This window comes from Hakea prostrata, chromosome 6, assembly GCF_041222555.1.
Source record: "Hakea prostrata isolate BN-2017 chromosome 6, UWA_Hpros_2, whole genome shotgun sequence".
NCBI lineage: Eukaryota > Viridiplantae > Streptophyta > Magnoliopsida > Proteales > Proteaceae > Hakea > Hakea prostrata.
This window is the reverse complement of record NC_142605.1, coordinates 26873127-26898631: the sequence shown is the minus strand read 5'-3', so window position 1 is coordinate 26898631 and position 25505 is coordinate 26873127. Positions and strand designations below refer to the sequence as shown.

General features: G+C 38.5%; 1 protein-coding gene across 1 annotated transcript; it reads right to left on the bottom strand.

Moving 5' to 3' along the window:
* Positions 1-528: 528 nt before the first annotated feature.
* Positions 529-23953, bottom strand: LOC149012978 (upstream activation factor subunit spp27-like). Its single transcript, XM_089157876.1, has 2 exons — positions 23572-23953; positions 529-1111 (listed from the first exon to the last, which is right to left on the bottom strand). The coding sequence occupies exons 1-2, from the start codon at positions 23818-23820 to the stop codon at positions 986-988; spliced, it is 375 nt and encodes a 124-aa protein (XP_089014002.1). The 5' UTR covers positions 23821-23953; the 3' UTR covers positions 529-985.
* Between the last annotated feature and the right edge of the window lie 1552 nt (positions 23954-25505).

The following is a 25505-nucleotide window of genomic DNA, read 5'->3' as shown; positions in this document are numbered from 1 at the left end:
CTATTCAAGTGGAGACTCCAGCGCTGCCAGCATAGTCTCTATCTCCTCTAAAGGATAGCCAGCATCTTCGGTGTTCATTTATTAGATGCTCTTTCCATGATCCATCCAACTTCAACGCATATCACGTCCATGGCTGATGCCTAAAGGTGTTTCACTCTATGGTTATTCCACCATTATCACTAAGACCAAGACGCAAATTGCTTCCATCATGTGCATTAATGGTCAAACGAAATTTCAAACCATCGGATCCAAAATTACAGTCGAGATTTCGATCTCGACAAAATCTCCATCCGACGGGCCAAGATGTATAGGTTAACCGTCAGTGCATTAAATGCCCAGAACTGAAGGAAGCAAACTAAGACTACATCAGTTTCCCGTGAGTTTCCTAATAAGGTCGAATTTTACCCACAAGGTAAATATGTTCATCAATCTTCAGCCCGTATCTAGCAGAAATGTAATATTCAACACCCCCCCCCCCAAAAAAAAAAAAAAAAGTACAACTAATATCATCTAGTTACCAATTCATTTTCATGAATCTCTTATTGCAAACCATTGGCCCTGAATTCCACCTATTGTTAAATGACAAACAACCTGACCTACAGCTTCCAATTAATCAACTCCATCTTTTCTGATCCATCAAAGAACCATGGCCAAGGACCAGATTAAATCTGAATGTATAGATCATGAATAAAGTAGAGGCTAGCAATGTGGGTAACTCCAGGCATTGTTGATGCCAGGCACTGATGACAAGTTTCCACCTAGCCAAGAATAGCAGTGGGCAAACTTCCTTCCAGAACCTAAACGAAGAAAGTCCATCTTAACCATTTTGTACATAAACTTCATCCTAAGTTTCTAAGGCGAGTTCCGAACGAATTCCACTTCAAAAGTTAAAAAGACTAACAAAATGAACCCCACCACAACCAAGAGTTAACAATGATAGTGAACAATGATAAAAAGTATGTACCAACATACTGTGTGATTAGTCTCAGCCAGCTTTCACAAAATGGGGAGTCAGCAATTTTCCAATCTCGAGGAACCCAACCGTATCTTTCCCATCAAATATAGTCTTCAACTTTGCATCACAACGTATCTCCCTTTTATTTGTAGGGTTCTGTAAAGCATCCATAAGGCACGCAATCAGAGATAACAAGTCTTATCTTACTTTGCGAAGCAACTGCAACTTTGTTGACAGAAATGTTTAATCCAAAATGGAAAGCTTTCACCGAAATCAAATAACTGTATTATGTGACAAACATGTTTAATCGAACTGGCAATGGTTCAAGAAAAAATTATCAAATTCAAATTTGTTAAACTGTGAGACAAATCATTACATCCATAGTTCTCTATTCTGGACACTGACCAGGAATCAATGCCTTCCCCAACTTGTGCTTGGGGATTCTAGGAGAAGGCCTTTCTGTGTATATATAAAACAGGACTTAAGCATACAATGGAAAATACAATGAACCACAATTCCCAAAGCAGCTGTGTACTGTTGTCCAAGCACCTATGAGTTTTGTTATAATCCTATCACAGAATGTCTCTGTTTGACTTCACAAGTTTATGCCGTACTTTGTAGCAACTTTTTTTATTATGAATATGTTTATCTAACAGAAACTTCTTTTTCCACTAAGATGTTTATCTAACAGCCACATGTTTTGTTTCTTGTGCATTGGTTTCGTCATAATCGGTCATTACTAGCAATAATAATAACATATCACATTGATATGGCATTTATATTGCATACAAGCATAATTATATATAGTTAGTCACATTCTATATAGTAATTGTAATATTACACATACTGCACACCTAGGCAGGTTCCACTTTCCCGTTCCTTGAATTGTCTGATCAACTTGACAAAAATGATGAACTCTTCTACATGAATACATCACCACCACAAATATCAAACAATGCTTCATACAAGAGACTCACCGTGATGTTGACGCAGTATTAATAGATTGGTTGGACTGGCAACACAAACCTAACAAAAACAGGTCCAAGACTTTTTATTTTCAGTCTTTTAATCAAGTTAGTTTTCCTATGTAGGATTACGTCAGAGATAAAGAGTTTGAATTGCATTTCAACTAGGATGTGTTTTTTTGTCTTTAAATACATGCTTGAAACCAAGCATTATTAGGGCTAATTGAGATAGAATTTTGAGTGTTATTTGCAGTTAGATTGTGTGGTTCCTTCCCCCTTGCCCTGTGTATTCCTTTGTTTTCCTTATTCTTTGTCTCTTTTCTTTTTCCCCTGTGAAAGCCCACAATAGCAAACCTTTCTAAAGTCAGCATAAGATAGCATCGAAATTGGGGACCAACCAAAGGTCAAAACCAATATATTACCTGGGGAACTTGAACCAAACTGTGTAGGGCTTTGTAGGCTGTGCTGATCCAATGGAGATGGCGCTTTAGCACAGTACTTAACAAAGTCAGATCTAGCACTGATTTTAAATTGGTGAAATCTCGAAAGTTCCTAAAAGTTAGGAGATAGTTGAGGGTTGTTTTGGAGGGCTAGGTTAATGTGTTTTTAGGGTATGAATGAGACTGCAACTTTAGGGGAATGGAATGAAAGATGTAGCGCAACCTTTAGTGAAAGACTAGTCACAAAGAAGCTGTTAAACGATAACATGGAAAGACAGAATAAGAAAGGATTTTTTAGCCAGTGCAAACTTGAGGATTCAGATTTCTTCCAGAATATGAACGAGTTACTGCTTCAGTTATTTTGCTGTTTCAGTTTACATGCATCATAGGCTACAAGTACCAAGTATAGGCAGAGTGAAGTTTCCGCTGTTGGTTCGGGGTCAATTTTTAAATTAATGGTTCCTAATTTAACTCAACTAAATCCCCAAAAAATTAGGAGAATTTGGAATAGGCTGAAACGGTCCTTCATTAGGGCCTACAATCTCTAGCCACACCTCAATCCAGGGTCCTAAAATCCCCAAAACAACCCTTCACAGCCCTTATCCAAAATTCTATTACTTGGTTCTATTTTTTCTAATTTTTGCAAGGATTGATGATGTAACTGCTAAATTGAGGGCCAGTTGTAGGATCAATCAAATTGAATTCTGCAGTACAAAGTTGTAGGGTTCCTAAGCTTTGAGGTTAGTGCATAGGGGCTGACAGGGTTGTTAGGGCTTGTAGGGAAGGGATAGTAGATTCGTGTAGGCTTTAAAACTAGGTTTTATTAAACACAAGCTCAAAACAGCAAGCTTGAATTCCAGAAGTCCTAGGGTTCAGTCTTTTTGGGAACGTAGGGCAGCAAAAGAATTTAGGTTTAGACTAGGGTTTGGTTGATCTGATTTAGCTGAAGTTGGGAGTAAAAGTCACTGGGGTTGGAGGGATGAGGTTCTTATTGTTTGGGGCAGATCTAACAGTTAGATTGTCATAAATCTTAGCTTGAATTTAGGTCCTTAGAGAAGTGCAAAAACTTCAGAAAAATAAAAGTAAAAATAAAAATAAGAAAAAGGTTTAGGAAAGTGATATGGGGATTATAGTTTAGGGGAAGGGATCATAGTTGTCAAGGCGACGCCTTGGCGTCCTGGCGGTTTGAGAGAGAGTGCGGCGAGAGTCACCTCAAAGGCATGCCATAAGGTGTTCGCCTCAGCTTATGAGGCGTCCCCTAAGCGTCCAAGGCGACGCCTTGGACGCATTTTACTGCTAGGCGACCGCCTTATGGCTTTAAAAAATTTACAATTTTATTGATTCCAAATCAAAGGCCAAAACTGAATTGAAAAGTAGATTCCAATTGGAAATCATCTAATGGCTGAATGGTTACATAAAATGCTACTTGAGAAACATGGGATCAGTTTCTAACATTAATTCAATAAAATAAATAAATAAATAAAAACACGCAAAAAGGGTAAATCGAACGAAACCCAACCCAAATCCCTAACTCTCATTTCCCTCTCGGTTCTTCGCCCTCTGCAACTTCTCTCCCTTAGGATCGGCGACACCACCGGCGACATCGACGACGCCACCGACGACATCAACGACACCACCAGTGACATCGACGACACCCTTTGTGACACCGGCGACGTAGTCTCGAGTCTTCTTCCTCTCTGGCTCTCTGCTACAGTGCTGCTCTCGTCTTGCCCTCTACTACTTCTCTCCCTAAGCGTCGGCGAAGCCGCCGGCGACATCGACGACACCACCAGTGACATCGACGACGCCCTTTGTGACACCGGCGACGTAGTCTCGAGTCTTCTTCCTCTCTAGCTCTCTGCTACAATGCTACTCTCGTCTCGCCCTCTGCTACTCCTCTCCCTGAGCATCGACGACACCACCAGTGATAGCCAGCGACACCGGTGACAGTCAGAGACATCACCGGTGACAGCCAGCAATGTCGGCGACAGCTGGAAACATCTCAGGCGACACCAATAGGGTATTGTACCCTGTTTTTCAGTCCAAATTTTAATTAATTGCTCGACTTCTGCAATGTTCATGCGAATCATACTACTCTCTTACTTCTGCTGATTCTTTCCCCCCCCCCCCCCTCATAGGCCACCGTAGTTGCAGCGACCAAATTGTAGCGGCGTCGGTCACCATCTCAGGCGACGGTTTGTCGCCGGATTTTTTTTCTTTTCCTGCGATTGTTACAACTTGCTTTTTTTTTTCCTTTTTTTTTCTGGTTTGGTTGTTGCATTCTTGATATACTCATATATTGCTTGAGTGCTTGGTGTATGACTGTTAGACTATATTATCATTTATCACTGTGTGTTGCCCTTTTTTTTTTCTTCTTTTTCCTGCAATTTGTTAGGATGAATTTTTGCTAAAATTTGTATGGTAATTTAAAGCTCGATGGCTAGATAGTTTTTGTTTTCCATGCTATTTTAATGGCTTGTGAATTGTGATGTTAGTTGCTGAAAGGCTCCTTTTTCTGTTGTTATAGTTACCTGTGGATGAAGATTTTATTTTGTCAATAGTCTGTATTTAATGCTCTGATTTATGAGGCCTTTAATACTATGATTTTATAAACTATTAATTTTGGCTGCATGCATTTGTTAGCACTGTGGATAACAATCATATATTGGGATCTCACAGCTCTAAATTGACAAAAGTTCTCCTTAAAAGGAACACCCCAGCCCCATTTTACCTATGGATTATTTTTGACAAACTCTAGATCTCAATTGTTTACTTTTTCTTTTTGGGAGGATTTCCTTGCAACTTATTTTTTATTTATTTATTTAACTATTTTTGGCAAGGAACTAGCAAGGTAGAGCCGCCATTTTCACTTGGAATGATAAGATTGGCATTAGAGTGTGCAAGAATCATAGTACCACAACACTAATGCATTTGCTACCCCATTCAGCTTGTATTGCACTATTGCTTCCATGGAAAATCATGAATATTGTTGCTGCCCATTGAATTTAGTTTTGGGTGAACATATTTAAATAAGAGGGGTATTTTTAATTTTATTGTGGTGCGGTATGATGCAAAATTAAAATTATACGGTATCATTATCAACTTTATTATTGTTTTTTATTTTGGCTGATTATATGTGTATGTTTCATGATTTTTGTTGTAGATATTTACTAGTTATTTAAAATGACCTCAAGGCCCTCAAGTGATAATCAAGCGGCTGCTCCTAGTCAGCCTATTCCTAGTGGGGGTGAAGCCTATGATCCCTCAAAAGACCCAAAGAGAAAAGCCAAGTCAAATGACCCAGGGTGGAAATATGGGTATTGGCCAGATGTTGCTGATAGAAATACAGTCAGATGCAGTTTGTGCAACAAAAACTTTAAAGGAGGAATTAAAAGATTGAAGCAACATCTAGTGGGTGGATATGGGGATGTTGTGAAGTGCACCAAGACCACTGCAGCAATTGCCCAAGAGATGAATGAAGTGTTGATGAAAAATAAAAAGAGGGTTGTTGTTACTGATTTGGATAATGAGGAGTATGATGACATTCAAATTGGAGAAGAACATCCTATTCTTGCCTCTAGGCCCTCTAGTGGAGGAACTACATTACCTAGTGTGGGGTCTGAGGTTGAGGTGTGCTCCAAGATACCAAGCTCTGGGACTACATCAAAGAGACTGAAAAGTGCCCTTAATAAGGCACCAGTAAGGGGTCCCATGGATATGCATGTTAGACGCACTTCTGAAGAACTTGTTGAAGAAATGAGGGCTAAGGGTGCTACTCAAACAACCATCTTGAATAGAATGAGATCTCCTGAAGAAAAGAAGCGAGTGGATAACCACATTGCTGATTGGATGTATCAGTGTGGCATTCCATTCAATGCAGTTAAAGCTAAAAGCTTTGAGGTGATGGTTGAGTCTATTGCACAATATGGTTCTAAGTATAATCCCCCAAGTTACCATGAAGTCAGGGTGCCTTTGTTGAAGAGTGCAAAAGAAAAAACAATGGAGATAAGGAAAAAGTATGAAAAGTATTAGAGGAAGTATGGATGCACACTCATGTCTAATGGGTGGACTGACAAAAAGGGTAGGCATCTCATCAATTTTCTTGTCAATTGTCCAGAGGGAACATTCTTCCTTGGTTCTGTGGATGCATCTAGCCAGGTGCAAGATGCAAACATGCTCTTTCAGTTATTGGATAGCAAAGTTGAAGAAGTTGGGGAAGACCATGTACTTCAAGTGGTGACTGATAATGCCTCAAATTACAAAGCAGCAGGGGCATTATTAATGGAGAAGAGGACTAAATTATATTAGACTCCTTGTGCAGCCCATTGTCTTGATTTGATGTTAGAGGACATTGGGAATTTGAAACAATATAAGAAAGTGATAATTCAGGGGAAGAGAATTACCACTTTCATTTATAGGCACACAAGATTGCTGGAGGCCTTGAGACAGAAGACAAATGGCAGAGATCTTGTGAGGGTTGCAGTGACTAGGTTTGCCACTTCATTCTTGACATTGCAAAGCTTGTTGAAACACAAGGATGATTTAAGGCACTTATTCATTTCTGAGGAGTGGACAAATTCCAATTTGTCTAAGACAGAAGCAGGGAAGAAGTAGCTGAAACAACTTTTTCTACAACATTTTGGCATGGTGTGGAGGATTGTATTAGAGCATCACAACCTCTTATGATTGTATTGAGGATTGTGGATGCTGATGAAAGACCCGCACTGCCTAAAGTGTTTGTAGCCATGCAAGAGGCCAAGAAAAAAATAAAGGACAATTTTGGAGGCAAAGAACGACTTTGGAAGAAAGTCATACAAATCATTGATAGGCGATGGGAGTGCCAGATGGAGAGACCTATATATGGTGCAGCCTATTTCTTGAATCCTGGGAAGTTCTACAACTTAGATGATTGGATGATTATGAGTTGATCACTTCTCTCCAAACTTCTTTCAATGAAGTTGTTGGAAGACTAGTGCCTGATGCACATCAACAAGATAAGATATTGTCCCATGTAAATGACTACAAGGAAGCTAGAGGTCCTTTCTCCACAGCTATGGCTATCAGACAGCGTACAACTATGAGTCCTCGTAAGTTTTTACTTGTATATTTTATTTTTAGTTATAATTATTTGGTTTGTAACTCTACCTATTATGTTAATCTTTTTTTTTTTAATACTATAGTTGCATGGTGAGATACACATGGAGGAATTGCTTTTGAGCTTACAAAGATTGCACAGAGGATACTAGGCCTTTGTTGTTCTTCCTCTGGTTGTGAACGGAATTGAAGCACATTTGAGTTTGTAAGTATTAAGTGATTCAAGTATTTAAAACACTTTTAAATTTAAATTTAGAAGAATGAATTGGGATTCTTTTCAATTGCTTATGAATTCAGATTCACACCAAGAAGAGGAATAGGCTGGAACATGAAAGGTTGAATAATCTAGCTTTTGTTCAGTACAATCGCCGTCTTCAAGAAAGGTTCGATGAAAGGCGATTAAAGATTAGAAATTATGATCCACTACTCCTTGATGAGCTTGACTGGAGCAGTGAGTGGATGGTTAATCAGCCTGATGATTTAGTCCATCCTGAGGGTGATCTTACTTGGAGCACTGTTGATAGAGCTATAGGGGCATCTTCATCACTTGAGGGCCAAAATAGACCGAGGAGAGGTCAACCAAGTGGATCAACATCTGGTGGAGACTGTGGAGTTAATATATGTTACTCACGACGCAGCCGCAGGTCTTTGGAGAGGGTGGTTGAGGAAGAGGAACATGACTCTGAGTCTGATGGAGACATGGAAGAAGAGGAAGACTTGCATGATGATGAGAACATTGCAGATGATTTTGGTTTGAGGTCTACCTCTTTGGGGCAACAACAAGTTCGAGAAGATCTCCCACTTGCTACCAATTTAATTGATGATGATTATGACTAGCTGATTATACTTTTCTATTGGGAATTTTGGATATGAATTGTGGATTTTTATTGGGAATTTTGAATATGGGTGTGTTGGTATATTTGGGCTTTGGATTTTAGATTTTAGATATAAGTGGGACTGTTTGCTTAAATATTTAAAACTTTCTATTTAGATATAATTTGCTTTGTTTCATTTTCTTCTTTTACTTGTGAGGATATCTGGCTACAGCTCAACAATGTAGAAGAGGTGGAGTTGTAGGTGATGGTGGAGGTGAAGCCATAGAGTTGTAGGTGGTGCTAGTGTTGGTGACATTTAATGAAGGTATGTTGTCTAGTGTTTATTTGTTTTGTTCATGCATCTATGTGTTTACTATTTAGTATTTAGTTACATTTTATCGTATCTTGATTCTTGTTAATGATAGTATGATACTTGAAATTTATTTAGGACCTACTATGTGTTGTTTGTAGTATGTTGGATGACTTGAGGTAGGCTAAATGGTTAATATTAGTTTTTTTATTATATATAAGATATGTTTATAATGAATTAGTGTATGAGATGTACACTAAAACGCCTCGACCGCCTCAAAAGCGCCTCGGAGGGCGCCTCATCGACTCATCGCCCCAACTAGCTAAAACCGCCTCGCATCGCCTTGTCGCCGTGACAACTATGGAAGGGATTCAGTCTTTAGAAGGTTTAAGAGGGCAGTTAGGGCTAAGGTTGGGATCATCATTCGAGGTCTCACAAATCTTCCCAAGTTCTCTTTTTTTGAGATGTCGAGACAACATCACATGCAAAACAAGATGACCCTAAAAAATACAAGATCTCGGTCGAGATCCCGGTCAACTTGAGATCTCGTATCTAGCTAAATCTTGATTCAACCAAGTCTCTAAGGGCCTGTTTGGTTACATGAATCCAGAGATTTAAAATCTCTAGATTCACAAATGGGAGATTTATATCCATTTGGTTGTGTAAATTCTTGGATTCATGAAATCTAGAGATTCATCTTTTTACACTAAGAACATGAATCCATAGATTTATGGGTAGATTTCACCCCCTACTATAAAAGCATTAAACATTTGAACCATGATTCCATAAATATTTTTTCAAGATGAATCTACAGATTTGATTTCAAAGATTCAGGCTAACCAAACAGTTAATCTTATGAACCATGACTCCATAGATTTGAAATCGATAGATTTTTTAAATCTCCAGACTCAAGTAACCAAACAGGCCCTAAATGACATATGTCAGCAAGACGATGCAAGATATCTCAATCTCAACATGTCTCGACACTCCTACCTTTGCTGGTTTTACTGTTTTGGCTGTTTTTTTGCCAGAAAAATTGGTTGGATCTCTATCTAGAGTGCATCAATAAGCTATTTAGCTCATCTAGAACAAAGACGTACAAATCTTGAAGCCAATCTTGAAGCAAGGTGTATGTTCTTCCCAAACTTCATTTTTTTCAAAAAAAAACTATGTTCTACAATGATAGAGATGGTGTTAGGCATAATGCTAGTGGGGCAGAAGTTGGAAAAGTTGCTTAGTCATTGATTTTACTCTCGTGGTCTAATTTATAAGTACACCAATCAATGTGAAAACAAGGACCCCTAAAAATGAGGCTCCAAGAAACCCCCATGAGCTAGTCGAACCTTAAGGAGGGCTATTTTGGGCATTCTAGCCCTTAATTTACCTTAGTAATTAATTTAGGCATTTTTCAGCATTTTAGTTAAGAGTCAAATGTTGCAATTTGAGTCAGGTTTGGATCTGTTTGAAGTATTCTATTTTTTAGTAGAAGTTGCTTGGAAAGAGTCCTATTTAGTAGTTTGGATAAGATTCCTTATTTTATATGTTAGTAGTTTTGGATAAAAGTCCAATCCAATATGTAATGGGATGCTACTAGTATGGATATCCCAATTGAAGTCAGAGTCCGTTATTCTAGGCTATAACTTTGCATGCACTGTTATTTTTAGATTTCATGAATTAAAAACTAAAAAGAAAAAAAAGCGTGAATTGCCTGAATTACAGGGTTCCATAGAGGGGGTCTAATTTCATGAATTAAAAACAAAAAAAGAAAGTGTGAATTGCCTGAGTTACAGGGTTCCATTGAGGGGGACCCTGCAGCTGTCTTTGAGTGTGTTCTTAAGTTGATTTCCAGCATTCAAACAGCTTGCATTCAAATTCTGAAGGTTAAATCATCAAGTCCAGCAAGCATTCAAGTAAGTTCAAGGGCTCCCCAACCCCATCCCAGTGCTCACTCTCTTATCCGCAGCCTCTCCAACCGCTCCCCTTTCTTGTGCGCCATAGAAACTCTTCCCCTCTTGCTGCCGTGTCTTCACAGCAACCTAACCCCCACAACTTCCCCAGCCCCCTCCCCCATCTCCCCTAACACCCACAAGTTCCCCACCACCACCTTGCCTGCTGCCACCACACGAGAACGCCACCTGCAGAACCTAAACCCAGCCCCATTAAACCCTCTTTCCCTTCCCTTCTGGTTGCCCTTAGTACTAGGTTGCATTCCCAACATTAGTTTCCCAAGCAGCCCAACTTTCTGGATTTTAGAAATTCCTGCATTTCATCTTCAAGTGAATTTGCAGAATTTTTGGAAACTTTCATAAAAACCCTCCGCTGAAACAACTTCTGAATTGCAGACCAGTAACATTCCCATTTTCTCAAGTCAGAACTGCAGGACAGCAAGACTAAGCCCTCTCCCAAACCTAACCAAAACCTAGTTTGCCTAGAATTTCAAATTTCAAATCTGAATTTTGACTTAAATTCAGATCTGACTTTCATAATAAGCAGGCATAGGTTGCTGTTTAAGACCTTAAAACCTCTCTATGTTTGTTGGATTTCCTGGGTGTTCGTCTTAAAGAAAGGAAAGAATTTCTTCAAAAATAAGACAGTAAATTGTTCCCATGTGGTAATGCTATCCCTAGGTAAATAAATAATGCAAAGCTACAAAGTAACTTGGGTTGGTCTACAAGTGGAGTTATCTAAAATTCTAACAAATTAATGGTCTTCAAGTTCCCATGTGGTAATGCTATCCCAAGGGAGAACAATAAATAATGCAAAGCTACAAAGTAACTTGGGTTTCTAGTGTTTGCTCCACCATGTCATTTAAGCCAACCATGTGGACTAATATGTGACTCAATTGAATTTGCAATGTTTTCTTATTTGGAGTGCCTTCCCCATCATACATTGCTATTGAAGATAAGACAAAAGCTTCCCATGATAAACACATCTTGACTAAAAGGTATACCCCTCTTTTGCCTTGCCCTTATTCTTCTTTTCATGCATGCATTGAGGACATTGCATTACTTAAGTGTAGGGGGGTATAGCTTCTTTGTAGATTTTCACTTTGACTTTTGGTTAGTGTACATACCCTTTCAATTGCTATGATGTGTGAAATGAGAGTGATTTTGGTACCCATCGTGAACACATAAAAACCTTGTTGAGAGGAAGGTAACTTGTATATATGTTGAGATGAGACTTTCCTTAGAAAAATAAAAAGCTCTCAACTTAAGGCGTTGGACCATCTATGAGTTTTGTGGGTCCTTTTTTTTTTTTTGGCTAGAAGTTGAGATCAATTTTGTGTATGGCATGAAAAAAAAAAAAAAAAAAAATAAAAGTTGAATTCCTTGGAACTAGACAGGGCACTCCGACTCAGGAATCGAGGTGACTTGATCGAAACTCTTAGGAATGAGATTATTGAAAAGAACTCTCGCATCACTATCTATGTGGGCATATGCAAAGCAAAGCTACAAAGTAACTTGGGTTTCTGGTGTTTGCTCTACCATGTTATTCAAGCCAACCGTAGTGGAGCAAAGTAGAGTTCACTACTCAAAAGAAAAGAGATAAATAAATACAAGTGTCATCAATGCCTTGGTAAAATTGTTTGGTTAAAAATACTTTAAAGCCTTAGTCTTTGGTCCCCTTACTTTATGAGTGGTTTTGCTTAAAGGAGAGGTGTACTTGAAAGATATAAGGTGAGTCTTTGATTGAGATATATGCTTTGTCTCAATAATCAATATGAGGTAATAAAGTTCAAGTGTGGGGGATCTTAAATCAATGGTGAGAAAAATTGTCATAGCTATTGATCCTGTATGAATACTTACCAATTGTTAGAGTTGGAATTTGCAATGTTTTTATTTTGAGCTGAATTGGAATTTTGGATGTATATTCACTGCAAACATCCACGAGACAAAACTCGTCTTGTAGGGGAACCTAGTGGTTTAAAGGCTTGTTGCACATGCTAAGTGTAACCGTGATTCCTACGAAAGTGAGTTAGGATTTATTTTGTTGCACTAGTTTCTTACTTGCATTTCTATTTTTCTTTAATTTTTGCTTAAGGACAAGCTTAGTCTAAGTGTGGGGGAATCTGATGAGCACATTTATGTGTGAAATCTTAGGGCATAAAGCATGCATTTTATACACTTAGAGCGGAGTTACCTTGGGTTTTATGTTGTTTTTGCAGATTTTAGGACTTTTCAAGATTTAAGCAAATATTTGGAGTTTTGGGCTTGAATCATGCAATTTTACACGTCAAGAAGTCCATTCAAATTCTGAAATGCGAAAATGGGCCTGATCTGGAGCATGATGGGCTAAAGATGTGTGATTATGGGCCAACTCCGAAATATTGAAGAGATAAAGAAGGCAAATTTGATCTACGGCTGAGATTTTAAATCAAATCTACAGAGATATTATTGAGAGAGTCCAAATGGAAAAGAGTCCTTGCATACCTCGATATCTTATTTCCTATCTGGGATTTAATTAAAGAAAGAAAAAGAGGAAAAAGAATTATATTTAGAGAAGGAAGAGGCAAAAATCTCGTTTTTGAATGTCTCTGTCCAGTTTCGATCAAGCCCTTCATCAAACGGTCAAACGGTCATCCGATGTCCGATCGTGCTGATTTTTGGATGAGAGCTTCACGACTACTTAAACCTCAAATCCAACTATGGAATTATGCATCTGATCTCTCTAAGTCAGCGCGATTAGTACGTCAAAACCCTAATTGGCTGAGTCAGATAGGAACCCTGAGTTTTATTCAAATTCAGTCGTGCCTCATATCTCATGTAAACTCTATAAAAGGAGAGCATACTCCATCAAAGGAGAACGGGTTCTAGAGCTTAGTAGAAGCATTCTTTCTTCTCTCTTCAGTTTATTTAGGCTTTCTCTAGTTTTCTTTGCTTGCATTTGTGAGATTTTAATTTCTAGATTGAATGTTTAGGTTTAATTTTTTTTTTTAATGTAATGCAATTCAAGTTCAAGTTTTTAGATTCGTTTTTCTCTGGGTCTAGCAATTTCAGATTTAGATCATTCTAGATCTAGATCTGGTTGTTAGGGTTGGTTGAGATTCGAATCGTTTGTTCAATTCGCAAGTAAGTAACATTCTTTATTAATCTTCTCTCCTCCATCCATTCCCGCTTCTATCTACCCCTCCATATTCTTTATTTAGGATTTACTTTCAGCATTTATTTATTGTTCTCACATCCCCTGGATCCTTAATCAGAGATGCCTACAGTCGTGCCTCTCTTTGGTTAAGGTTTCAATTTTACTTTCTGTTATTTACTTTCTGTATTATTTATTGTTCTCCCTTCCCCTGGATCCTTAATCAGAGATGCCTACAATCGTGCCTCTCTTTGGGTTAAGGCTTCATTTTCCTTTTATTGCTTTGTTATTTACTTTCTGGCATGGTTTTTTTTCTTCTTTAATATCCGTTCCCCTGATCGGTGGACTGTAAGCTACGGCAAAGGGTCCACGGTCAAAGTCATTATTATTATACTCCCCTTCCCTCGATTCAAAGCTGACACTCGGATCACTACCCTTTTCCTTTTATTTTTATTATTCGCATTTTTTTCCTATGTTTTATTTATGCATTGATTGTGTTTAATTTATTTTTCGTTTCAATTCGATTGCATTAGATGTATAGATTAGGATCGCTTAGTTTAGTTAATTAGTTAACAAAAATTGAATCATTCCACTCTCGCATTACTATTATGAGGTTGAATTCTAAGTGGCATATCTCCTTGAGATTGACCCGTTAGCTACACGATAACGTGCGCTTGCGGTTACTTTTAATTTCACAGTCAAGTTATAAGAATAAAAGGAAAAGGGAAGTGATCCGAGTGTCAGCTCTGGATCGAGGGAAGGGGAGTATAATAATAATGACTTTGACCGTGAACCCTTTGCCGTAGCTTACAGTCCATCGATCGGGGGAACGGATATTAAAGAAAATAAACAGTGCAGCAAGTAAATAACAAAACAATAAACAAAGCAATAAAAGGAAAAGAAAGCCTTAACCAAAGAGAGACACGACTGTAGGCATCTCTGATCAAGGATCCAGAGGAAGGGAGAACAATAAATAAATGCTGACAGTAAATTGCAGAAAATAAATAACAGAAAGTAAATTGCAGAAAGTAAAATGGAAACCTTAACCAAAGAGAGGCACAACTGTAGGCATCTCTGATCAAGGACCCAGGGGAAGGGAGAACAATAATAAATGTTGAAAGTAAATCCTAAATTAAGAATATGGAGGGGTAGATAAAAGCGGGAATGGAGGGAGGAGAGGCGATTAATGAAGAAAGTTACTTACTTGCGAATTGAACAAACGATTCGAATCTCAACCAAACCCTAACAACCAGATCTAGATCTAGAATGATCTAAATCTGCAATTGCTAGACCCAGAGAAAAACGAATCTAAAAACTTGAAACTTGAACTTGAATTGCATTACATAAAAAAGTTAAACCTAAACATTCAATCTAGAAATTAAAATCTAACAAATGCAAGCAAAGAAAACTAAAGAAAGCCTAAATAAACTGAAGAGAGAAGAAAGAATGCTTCTACTAAGCTCTAGAACCCGTTCTCCTTTGATGGAGTATGCTCTCCTTTTATAGAGTTTACATGAGATATGAGGCACGGCTGAATTTGAATAAAACTCAGGGTTCCTATCTGACTCAGCCAATTAGGGTTTTGACGCATCGATCGCTACCGACTAAGAGAGATCAGATGCATAATTCCATCGTTGGATTTGAGGTTTAAGTAGTCGTGAAGCTCTCCTCCAAAATTCAGCACGATCGGACATCAGATGACCGTTCGATGAAGGACTTGATCGAAACTGAACAGAGACATTCAAAAACGGGATTTTTGCTTTATCCTTATCTGAATATAATTCTTTTTCCTCTTTTTCTTTCTTTAATCAAATCCCAAATAGAAAATAAGATATTGAAGTATGCAAGGACTCTCTTCTCCATGTGGACTCTCTCAATAATATCTTTGTAGATTCGATTGATAATTTATAATCTCACCTATAGATCAAATTTGCCTTCTTTATCTCTTCAATATTTCGGAGTTGGCCAATCACACATCTCTAGCCCATCATACTCCAGATCAGGCCCATTTTCGCATGTGAGAATTTGAATGGGCTTTTTGACGTGTAAAATTGCATGATTCAAGCCCAAAACTCCAAATATTTGCTTAAATCTTGAAAAGTCCTAAAATCTGCAAAAACAACATAAAATCCAAGGTAACTCCACTCTAAGTGTATAAAATGCATGCTTTATACCCTAAGATTTCACACATAAATGTGCTCATCACTGGGCAAACCCTAAGTCAAGGGAAATTACCAAATTATCCTTTAGCCCTAGACCTGGTTTACATCACTGATATTGTAATGTGAACATGTTTGATGTATTACTTGTTCATTTATATCAAGTAATGGTTGTTGTGTCATGTTTTATAAGTCTACATATTCACTCCTACAGCATATTAGTTTCAAAGTTAGGGTTGAGTTGGAACTCATACGTACACTTGTTTTCTCACAAATCTAAACCCTCCACTGTGTTTAGAAAGGCCTAGATTAGACTAAATACCCTACTCTAGCCCAAACTGAGTGCTACTACCCACCAAGGTGGGCCTTTGAGTTAGATCGAGTTGACGAGGATTTTTACCACATCTCAGCATTTTGAGGGACCAAGATCTCAAACCATGGTTAGGTCAAAAGTTAGGGAAGGGAAAGGGGGTGGTAAAGTTTCCTAAAGGGGATGGGATTTGGGTTAGGGGTTGTGGGATCTAGGATTTGAAGTTTTTAGGAAGGACAAGTGGTGGTGCAAGAGGAAGAAGGGGAAGAACTAGGAGAAATTTGAAGCATGATGACCTACTGTTTTTAGTAGAAAGGTAACGCAAGGGTAGGGAGTAGGGAGTAGGGGTACTGTTAAGCATGACAACCTACTGCTTTTAGTAGAAAGGTAACGCAAAATTTGAAGCATGATGACCTACTGTTTTTAGGAGAAGGGGAATGCAAAATTTGCTGAAGAAGACACCAACCAATGCAACCGCAGGGTTTCCTCCTTCAACACTCCCCTCGAAACCTCCTCCTTCAATCAATTTTCATTAATCATCAGAACTGATTTGTTTACAAGTATTGGCCTATATTTATAGCCTTACATAGAAGCATTCTACTAGGACTCAATAAAACAAATAGTTCTACTTTAAGTGAACTTGCAACTAAAAGGAATTATATTTTTAGTAGAACTCCTATTTAAACTAGGACTTCTATCTAACTAATCATAGACTGAATCACAACCAAAAATTAAGGACAGGACTAGTTTCCTAGTAAAACTTGAACACAACTAAAGGAATCCTTCTCTAAATAGGACTCCTAACTAGACTAGGACTCTTTAACAATAACAACTTGACCAAAAGTAAATCAAATACCAAAATCAAAACAGAGTAATGTAGATACCGAATTTGATTGATCAAAACAGTACCCAAATAGGACCTTTTCACAAAGAGTAAATTGCAAATTTGATGGACTTAAGGTGAAACAGAGTTTAGATGGGAAAGAGGGTTGAAACTAGAATGGTATTATAACGGGCTAAATAGATCTTCAACTAGGGGCAGAACTATAATGAAGAAAGTGACAATAACAATGTAACATGTAACACCCGGGCTTCACACCGCAAAGTGGATCGATTGGATCGAACACCAACCTACCTTGATCAAACACAAGGGTTCTCCAAAGAGGAGGAATTCTAGCATGCAATTTGATTTCAATTCATAAGTTGTGTCTTCACTTCTTACATAAGTCTCTTTATATAGCATTCTAAAGAGACAAACACTAATGGTAACATCCAACCACTAGCTAACACCACCTACCTATTAATAACTCAACTACTACCTACCTCTTTGACAAAGGAAAACTCCTTTGACAATAAGTTCTTTATTTTCAAACCACAGCCCCTTTTATTGACTTTTTAAAATCTAGACTTGAGCTTAGGTCTAGACTATAAAGTTCAACATATGTGGGCGAACTTTAACCAACTAAAACAGTCCTAGCCCATGAAAACCATGGGTGGATTTAGGTGATAGCTTTAGGCCTTTTATGGGCCTAACCCAATGGGCCTTTTCTTTCTTAGATATGTCTTTAATTCTGCATCACAGAGTTAGACTCCTAACACACTGAATCCAACTAACCCAATTCACGCTTGTTTAGGACTTCCCAAGTTACCAACATACCCTCACTTGGTGCAATTTTCCTTCAGAGCCGTAGGGTGCCGGGCAGCAACCTATGCCCTTTTCAGCTCTCAATTCTCTCTTGGAATAGCCATGAGTCTGGTTCACATCAATTAGCCCTTTGTTAAGAGCCCTCACTTGGATACATCACATAAATAATTATATTTAAATAACTAAGTTTTATGTCCAATTAATTGGTGAGGTTCCCTAAGTGTTAAACATATAAGAGTTTACGAAGGTGCTACTATTCCATGCCAGCAAATATGTCAAGTGATGTCAGTCTAGAGAGATCAATAGGTATCTTATTTCGCCAATATGTGGTTTAGAATAACAATAAATAAGTAGCTTTCCACTTAAGTTGTAATGCTTGTGATAAATAATAGGAGGCCAGCAACAACACCAGCTGGGAGCCTAAAACACCATATATAAGATCATGCTTGCCTTATGGGCTCCACTCATGGTAGAACTTCACTGTTCCTAATAATCCAGGTGTGTAAGCGCAGGAATAAGAGAAGCATGGGATCATCACCAGTTGCAACGAGGGATCAATCTCAGCAAGACACACAAGGGACAGGATCAGCAGATGTAAAACCCCTACTACATCCCAACCAGGTGCTATGATGTAGGATCCAAATCCGAAGGATCAGGCACCTCAATGCTATGGTCCATACAGATGGGTGACAATGTACCCAAGTTCAAGACAAAGGTAGCCATAGTGGAATCCAAGAGGAGAGAAGGGCCCCCGACACAACAGGATTACAAAGGTAGATTGCACACTTATAATGGATGCATGTTACACAGACAGAGGATCAGTTAATATGACATACCTGGATAGTCTAAAAACTACAGTATAGCTAGGTTCACAGCCATATTTGGATAGATTAGAGTTAGAAATGGAAGTCAGGTCCTCCTTATAAAGTAAGGCCCTATAAGTCTAGGAAACAATGCAAAAATAATCAGAGCAACTGAGACTTGTATCAACCAACTTATGGCCCAAACAGTGCACATGGGTCAAAACCCTGTTGCTGTCAAAACCATGGCAGTCTACAGGATGGACCATCTGGCAGTCAATCCGTTCAACCGCTAGGTCCAACCGATTGATCCGAATGGATTCAAGGTTTTTGAATCACTTCATGAATGGAGCTCTTTCGAACCATAAAACACCCCCCATTTGGCCTATTTAAACCCCAAATTCAAAATTCATATTTTCAAGGGAGAAACCAAGAGAGGAAGGAGAAACCCAAAGGCCTAGGAGATCAGGGGAGCCCACACCTAGGGCTGCTGAATTCAGGAAAACTACTTCTAAATCCAGGTAAGTCTTCCTGCCTCTCATCATCCTCCTATCAATCCCGTTATGAATAACGGATTCTAATTCTAGAATCCATTGAAAACTAGAGTTACTATGGGACCCAAGGACTGTTGAGGGAAGGGATTGATATGTTTTCCCTCATTCTAAGAGAATTAGTGAAGCCACTCTGCTGTCCCCATCCTTCTCCAGAAACTTCTATTGAATTCAATAAGCCTAGATTTAATCATGTTAAACCTAGAATTAGGGGAAACCTAAAAGCTTCGAGATATAAGGATAGGGAAGCACTCATCTCAATGAGGGAATGGTCCAAGAAAAACTGATTAATGAATATTATGATCAAATACCAGAATCGACTCAATTGCCAATGATCTAGCAAAAGGAACCTAATGATCTACATTCAAATTGGAAGGTACTCCTGCCTAAAAGCCATGGAAAGAGTTATTGGATAGAAGGAACCTTCTTTGGAAGCTTAAGAACCGATCACCTCCGATCTGAAGTTCAGCAAGGAAGAGGTGCCAGTCTATTGGGGCCAGTTGATGAGATCAACTGCCATGTTCCAAGTCCGATCAACAGCCACTTGCTGAACATATAAGATGAGGCCTATGGCCTATGGAATGACTATGGATGCAAAGGTGAGATTGAACATTCGCAATATGATAAGAAGGGATCAGGGCAGGCAACATGTATAGGGAAGGGAAACAAACACATGCACATCTTAATTTGTATTTCTAATTTGATTGAATGCATGATTTCCTATAGATGCATGGTTAGGAAGTGGCAGTACCACCCGACCAATAACGGTAATTGATACTAGGGCAACCCATGATTTCCTTTTTATAGATAAAGATGATGATCAGTTGTTGGGGCCTTCAAGAAGTAGGAGAACCAGGGATACGAGGGCATTGGTGTAGGAGTAGTCACTCAGCAGGTGGACACAAGTCATGTCGCTCTGTGTGCATGCTATGCATGCTCTTATGGATCCCAATTAGTTGATTAGGATTATCATCCCAAAAAAGAAAAGTCGATTAGAATCCTACCCTCTTAAGACAAAGACGTTCCATTTGTTTGTTTGTTATTCATTTGATTATGTAATTTAAAATAATTGTGGAGCCTAGATGGATTGGTATTGTAATAACAGTAGACTTCCGTATACATAATCGGTTAGGTGTTATGGTTTGAACGTACAGTTGTGGTACTACATCCATGGTCCAAGGGACTATTGGGTGCCATGTGACACGGGCTCAAGCACAATAACCCAGCCTGTTTAGGGTGGAGTGCAACAGCAGAAAGGACAGGTTGCCAAAATATATTGGACAACAGCCACAACCTTTGCTAACAGCAGAGGAACAGAGAAGATGGTCAACTTTGCAAGAGGGGGTTGGAGTAAGGTGTAGATGGTAGTTAGAAGTAATTTTGATACAAAGGGGAGGATGAGCAAGGCACAGGGGATGTTTGAAATGACTAGTGCAAGCTGATCATGTTGGACAAAGCAGGGCTCTCAAGTGAGGTTTGGTGTGAATAGCGTTGCTGCTGTTTGATGTAATGGTTTTGGTATTCATGAATGGAAGGTTGAAGGGGTATGGTGCTTTACTTGTAATCGTATAATGGAATTGAATGAAGCATCTTTATTGTTCTACCTTATTCTGTGTTCATTCTTGGCTGTGATATTGGTGGTAGGTGAGTACCTATTGAGACTGAGCAAGATTATCAGTGATTTTTACATAGGTTAATGGTGGGAAAGGAGTAACCTTAATATAAATTATGAAATCAGATTTTTGAGTTCTCTCCATTCTTTCTCTCATTAATAGATTTTTGAATCCTAACCGTTGTTAGTGAATAAGGGAGTTACTGCAGCTGTGTGGTGGGCCTACAAAAATGCTGAGTAATGTAAGACAGTAAACCCAAGGGCAGCAGACATTACAAAATTCAAGCTCCAATAGTTTAGTAGGAAAACTCAATCATAATACCACATTAGAAACAAACTTTAGAAAACTAGAAGGTTAGGATTCCAACCAAAGCCTATAGAATTGCTACAAGTTCTGTTCAGACAATGCATGTATGCTAGACAATAAGTGCTTAAAATATCAACAACTTCTGATGGTTTATAGAGATTGAGGTTTTATGGAATGGTAGTCTTAAACCCAGCAAGATCTGGTTAGTGGAAGATGGAAGCATAAGAGTCAGAAGTAACATAATCAAAACATGCTTCTGGACAGCAGCAGGGCCTTCTAAAGACTGCCAACGGTCCAGACCAGTAGCAGCGGGCAAGATGATTTAGGGTTCTTCAGAGGAACACAAGCTTTCATGTGGAGCTTTTTGCACATCTGAATGGAATACAGCATCTGGGAAATCAGCTGCAGCAATATGTTGCGACATCCATAAACACAGCAATCCACGGGGTATCAAAGGTGGGGGAAATAATACATAAGAGAAATGCATAAGGAAACGGGCTATCAAATCCCTGAGTCTCACCCTAGCTATGCCAGCTGTTGGACATGAATTTTACTCCATACCCGAACCTACTAAGCCAGAATTCAGTTTTTCCAAAGTCTTATCTTCTATCGCAATCAAAGAGTCTATTTATAGCTTAGCTAAATATTTACAAGAAATAGAAAATTCTAAACTGAAAATGTAAACTGCTAACCTAATAACTAGTGACAAAATAAAAACTAACTAGAATTAGTGCTTACTAGGCTTTATAATTCAACCAGCTGTATGAATAACTAAGACAGAAACTAGAAATACTAACAGAAAACAAAGTAAGCTTCTAAATAGCCCCACAATAAAGTCTTCATGCAAAATTATCTTGGGCTTCAAAAATCTTCAAAGTTAATATTTGCAAGTTGTATTTAATAGTCCTTTTCCTAGTTTAGAAGTTAAATCCAATTGTACAAGGGAATTCTAATCCAAATAGTATCCCTTGGTTGAGTCTAAGTAGGTTTCTTTGATTGAGTCTGAGTTAGTTTCCTTCAATGTAACAAGGCTATAAATAGCCCCTCACACCATATAACAAATCAGATTATGATGAATTGAATATACAAGCATCGAAGGAAGACTTGGAGTCATGGGAAAGAGTCCACAACCTGGGTTTGAGCTTTCAAACAACTTTCTACAATTTCAATTCTGTCCACCATCTTCAAAGCTAGTGGCAGCCCTAAAATCACTGAGGAGTTTGGGGATCTTCAAGAGGAATCATCTCAACCTAAGTGAGCAACATCCACTACCTTCCCCACTCCCCGTCCACTAATAGGATTGCACCCCTCCTACTTCCCTCTTCATCAATAGGCCTTCATTCTTTTATTTTCAAATTCTCTGCAATTCATCTTCTACCTCTACAACCCCTAAAACCTAACTTCATTTAAAACTGTCATGAACCACTCACCAAACCCTAAACCCCTTTGCTATTACCTTCTCCTACACTTTTTCTACCTCCCCTCCAAACCCTAACCCTCACAAACACCTCAAGAGTCCTAATCCAACTAGGAGACCTGATTTTTCCACCCTAGACTTAATAGATATATTCTAAATTTACAGAAAATTAATTCTAGCCTAACCAAGCCTAGAACCATCCCATAGTCAACCCTAGATCCTCCTCTACATAGCTCCAAGGATTGGAAATCAAACCAAACCTAGCCACAGGGATTCTAGTGTATTTTGGTGCAAGTTAGCTGCTGTCCATTGAGTTCCACACCTCAAACTGCAGGATTAAATATCTTGAGAACCTGCTGGTTCTTAATAAAAGATCCTATATCTGGCCCAGTATCCCTAGGTTACATCACTATGACACGATTCACGTAACCATAATATGAACAATATTTTGGCCGCTTCTTTTCATGATTTATTCTATTCTAGCACTCTAGGTTGACTGGTCAAAATTGAAGAACAAAGAAACCTTCTAGTCTTGTTCAAGTTGGGCTCCAATACTTGTTCAAACTGTTCCTAGCTGGTTCATTCCTTGGCTGGTTCCAGTCCGTCCAAGTTCTACATCACTAAGAGCCTTCAGAGGTAACGGAAAATACTCTAATGCATGCAAAATTTTGTCCAACAGACAAATTTGATTTGTCATTCTGCATTTCCCCAACATTCAAACCCTAGACAGCTAGGAACCATATCAGGCTCACCGGGAAAGAACAAGCAACAGGCAAAACATCAGAGTTAAAAATGCACGTGATCCTAATCGCCTTGGGCGACCCCGGGGTAAAAACAAAGAGGAATACATAAGAGGGATCAAAAGACTGAATAATATGTAATCACAGCTCTGCTAGACACATCAACAAAAAATAGTAATTTCATTTCATCATCACGCGGATAGCCACCGCCTCTAGCATTGAGTCAGAGAATCAGTGAGCAAGAACATAATATAAAGGTTCAACAAAACAGATAATCTAACGAAGCAGAAGTAGACGACCTGTTTTATTGAAATATTAAGTTCCTTTCCTTCGTTAGAATCACAGAAGAAGAAGCAGCAGACGAGAGAATACCTGGAGATTGTTAAGCTTGATGTACTCCCAGATTTTCTTGACAGCATCGGTACGAGAAGCCTCAGGGACGCCAAGGAAATTGCGCAAAGCAGGAGAAACATCTGTAACCTTTAAGATGCCGCTCGGGCGAGACGGTGCTCGAGGCTTCGGAGCAGCGACTTTCGAGGACGTAGCAACTGATGCTTTGGCCGCCGTCTTCGCAGCTGCCATGAGCGCCTTGCAGCCCCTAAAAACTGTAGAAGACGACATATTTCTTCTATTCCCGCCTGTGAGCACCAACTGCAAATTCAAAGTCACGAACGCGAAAAGACACTCTATTTATATAGCTGCTTAAATGGACGACTGGAGCGACCTTAGGGTTCCAAGGGGAGTGTGTTTTGTTTTTCCTTTCTTTCTCCTCCAAGAATTAAAAGGAAAGGTTAAAAAAAACAACTCACTGTTTATTACGGTTGAAAACCTGAGTTCGACTCGGAGAGTCATCCAGGTGAGTCAAAATTTTAAAACCTAGTTTAGCTTGGGGGTGTCAACGATGCGGATTGGAGCCATTTAAAATATAACGGTTTAGCCTAATGATTTGGATTTGGTTTGGCTAACAGTTTGGACTAAATTAAAAAAAAATATTGAAATTTATTTTTATTTTTTCCTCAATTCCAAATCCTAGTTTTTTTTTTTTTTTTTTTTGGTACTGGTGCTTTTTTTTTAATACGGGAAATTAAATGCCGTCCGCAAGGATTGAACCCACAACATCTCCACTGAGAAGTATGGATCTTACCGCTCAACCAACCCTGGATTGGCCAAATCCTAGTTTCTCACACACAAAACTACAAAAGATAGAGGATGAAGACTCCAAGTAGATCCAACGATAAGTGATGGCATTAGCTTGATCCAAACCACCCTCCACCCTCAAAAAATAAAGAATTTAAATTTTTCTATCATGTGTAGACGGTGAAATAGCGATTAAGATTTAGACTTAAGAGTTAAGAGTTATCAATTAAGACTTTTAAATTTTAAAATAATAAAACTAAATGAAATTTGAAAATTAAAAAGTTATCGATTAAGATTAAGACTTAGAGTTAAGAGTTATCAATTAAGACTTTTAAATTTTAAAATAATAAAACTACATGAAATTTGAAAATTAAAAAGTTAATGATTAAGATTTAAGAGTTAAAAGTTATTAATTAAGACTTTTAAATTTTAAAATAATAAAATTAAATGAAATTTGAAAATTAAAAAGTTAAAACTTAAAATTTAAACCTTAAACGTGTTAACACTCAACTATCAACTACGCAAACTCGAGTCTCAATGTCTCAAACACCAAAATTCATGGATCATTAATTACATTTAAACAATACCAAAAAAAAATTAATTACATTTAATATTTTAATTTTATTTATGCAAAAGACTAACGGGCTGACAGGCCGCACACGGGCTGGCCCGGGCCAGCCCGAAACCGTTCGGGCTGAGGACCCTCAGCCCAATTACGGCCCATTAAGGATTGGTTCGGGCTATAACAGTCCGGTTCGATCCAATTTTAACGGTTTAGGTTGAAAATTGACACCCCTAAGTTTAGGTATGACTGGGCTATAAATCATCGAGTGAAACTACTAATATATTAATCCAAGGCCCCCTACCTTTGGTAGTCTGAAACCCAAAGCATTTTCATATCTTTATCCGAGAGAATGCAAATTAAATTGACTGGATGGTATAAGCTGGGAAAAAAATCAGCAGAGTAGTACAGCACCACCATGTGATACATGTAAAATACTAATTTAATGATTGAGATTAACATGGTGACTTTCAAGTGTAAAAATCCTTAATAAAACCCATTTAACGTATATCCGACCCATTTGTGAAATCTGGTTGATAAGAGACTCCACAAATCCCCTTTTGGAACCCCTACTGACGTTGTCCATCTGAAAGCTTAAACTTTCTTA

Coding starts and splice junctions, on each gene's coding strand:
- LOC149012978 (XM_089157876.1), bottom strand. CDS start 23,820: ATGTCGTCTTCTACAGTTTTTAGGGGCTGCAAGGCGCTCATGGCAGCT. Junction 1,112..23,571: donor TCAAGCTTAACAATCTCCAG/GTATTCTCTCGT, acceptor GATGCTTTACAG/AACCCTACAAATAAAAGGGA.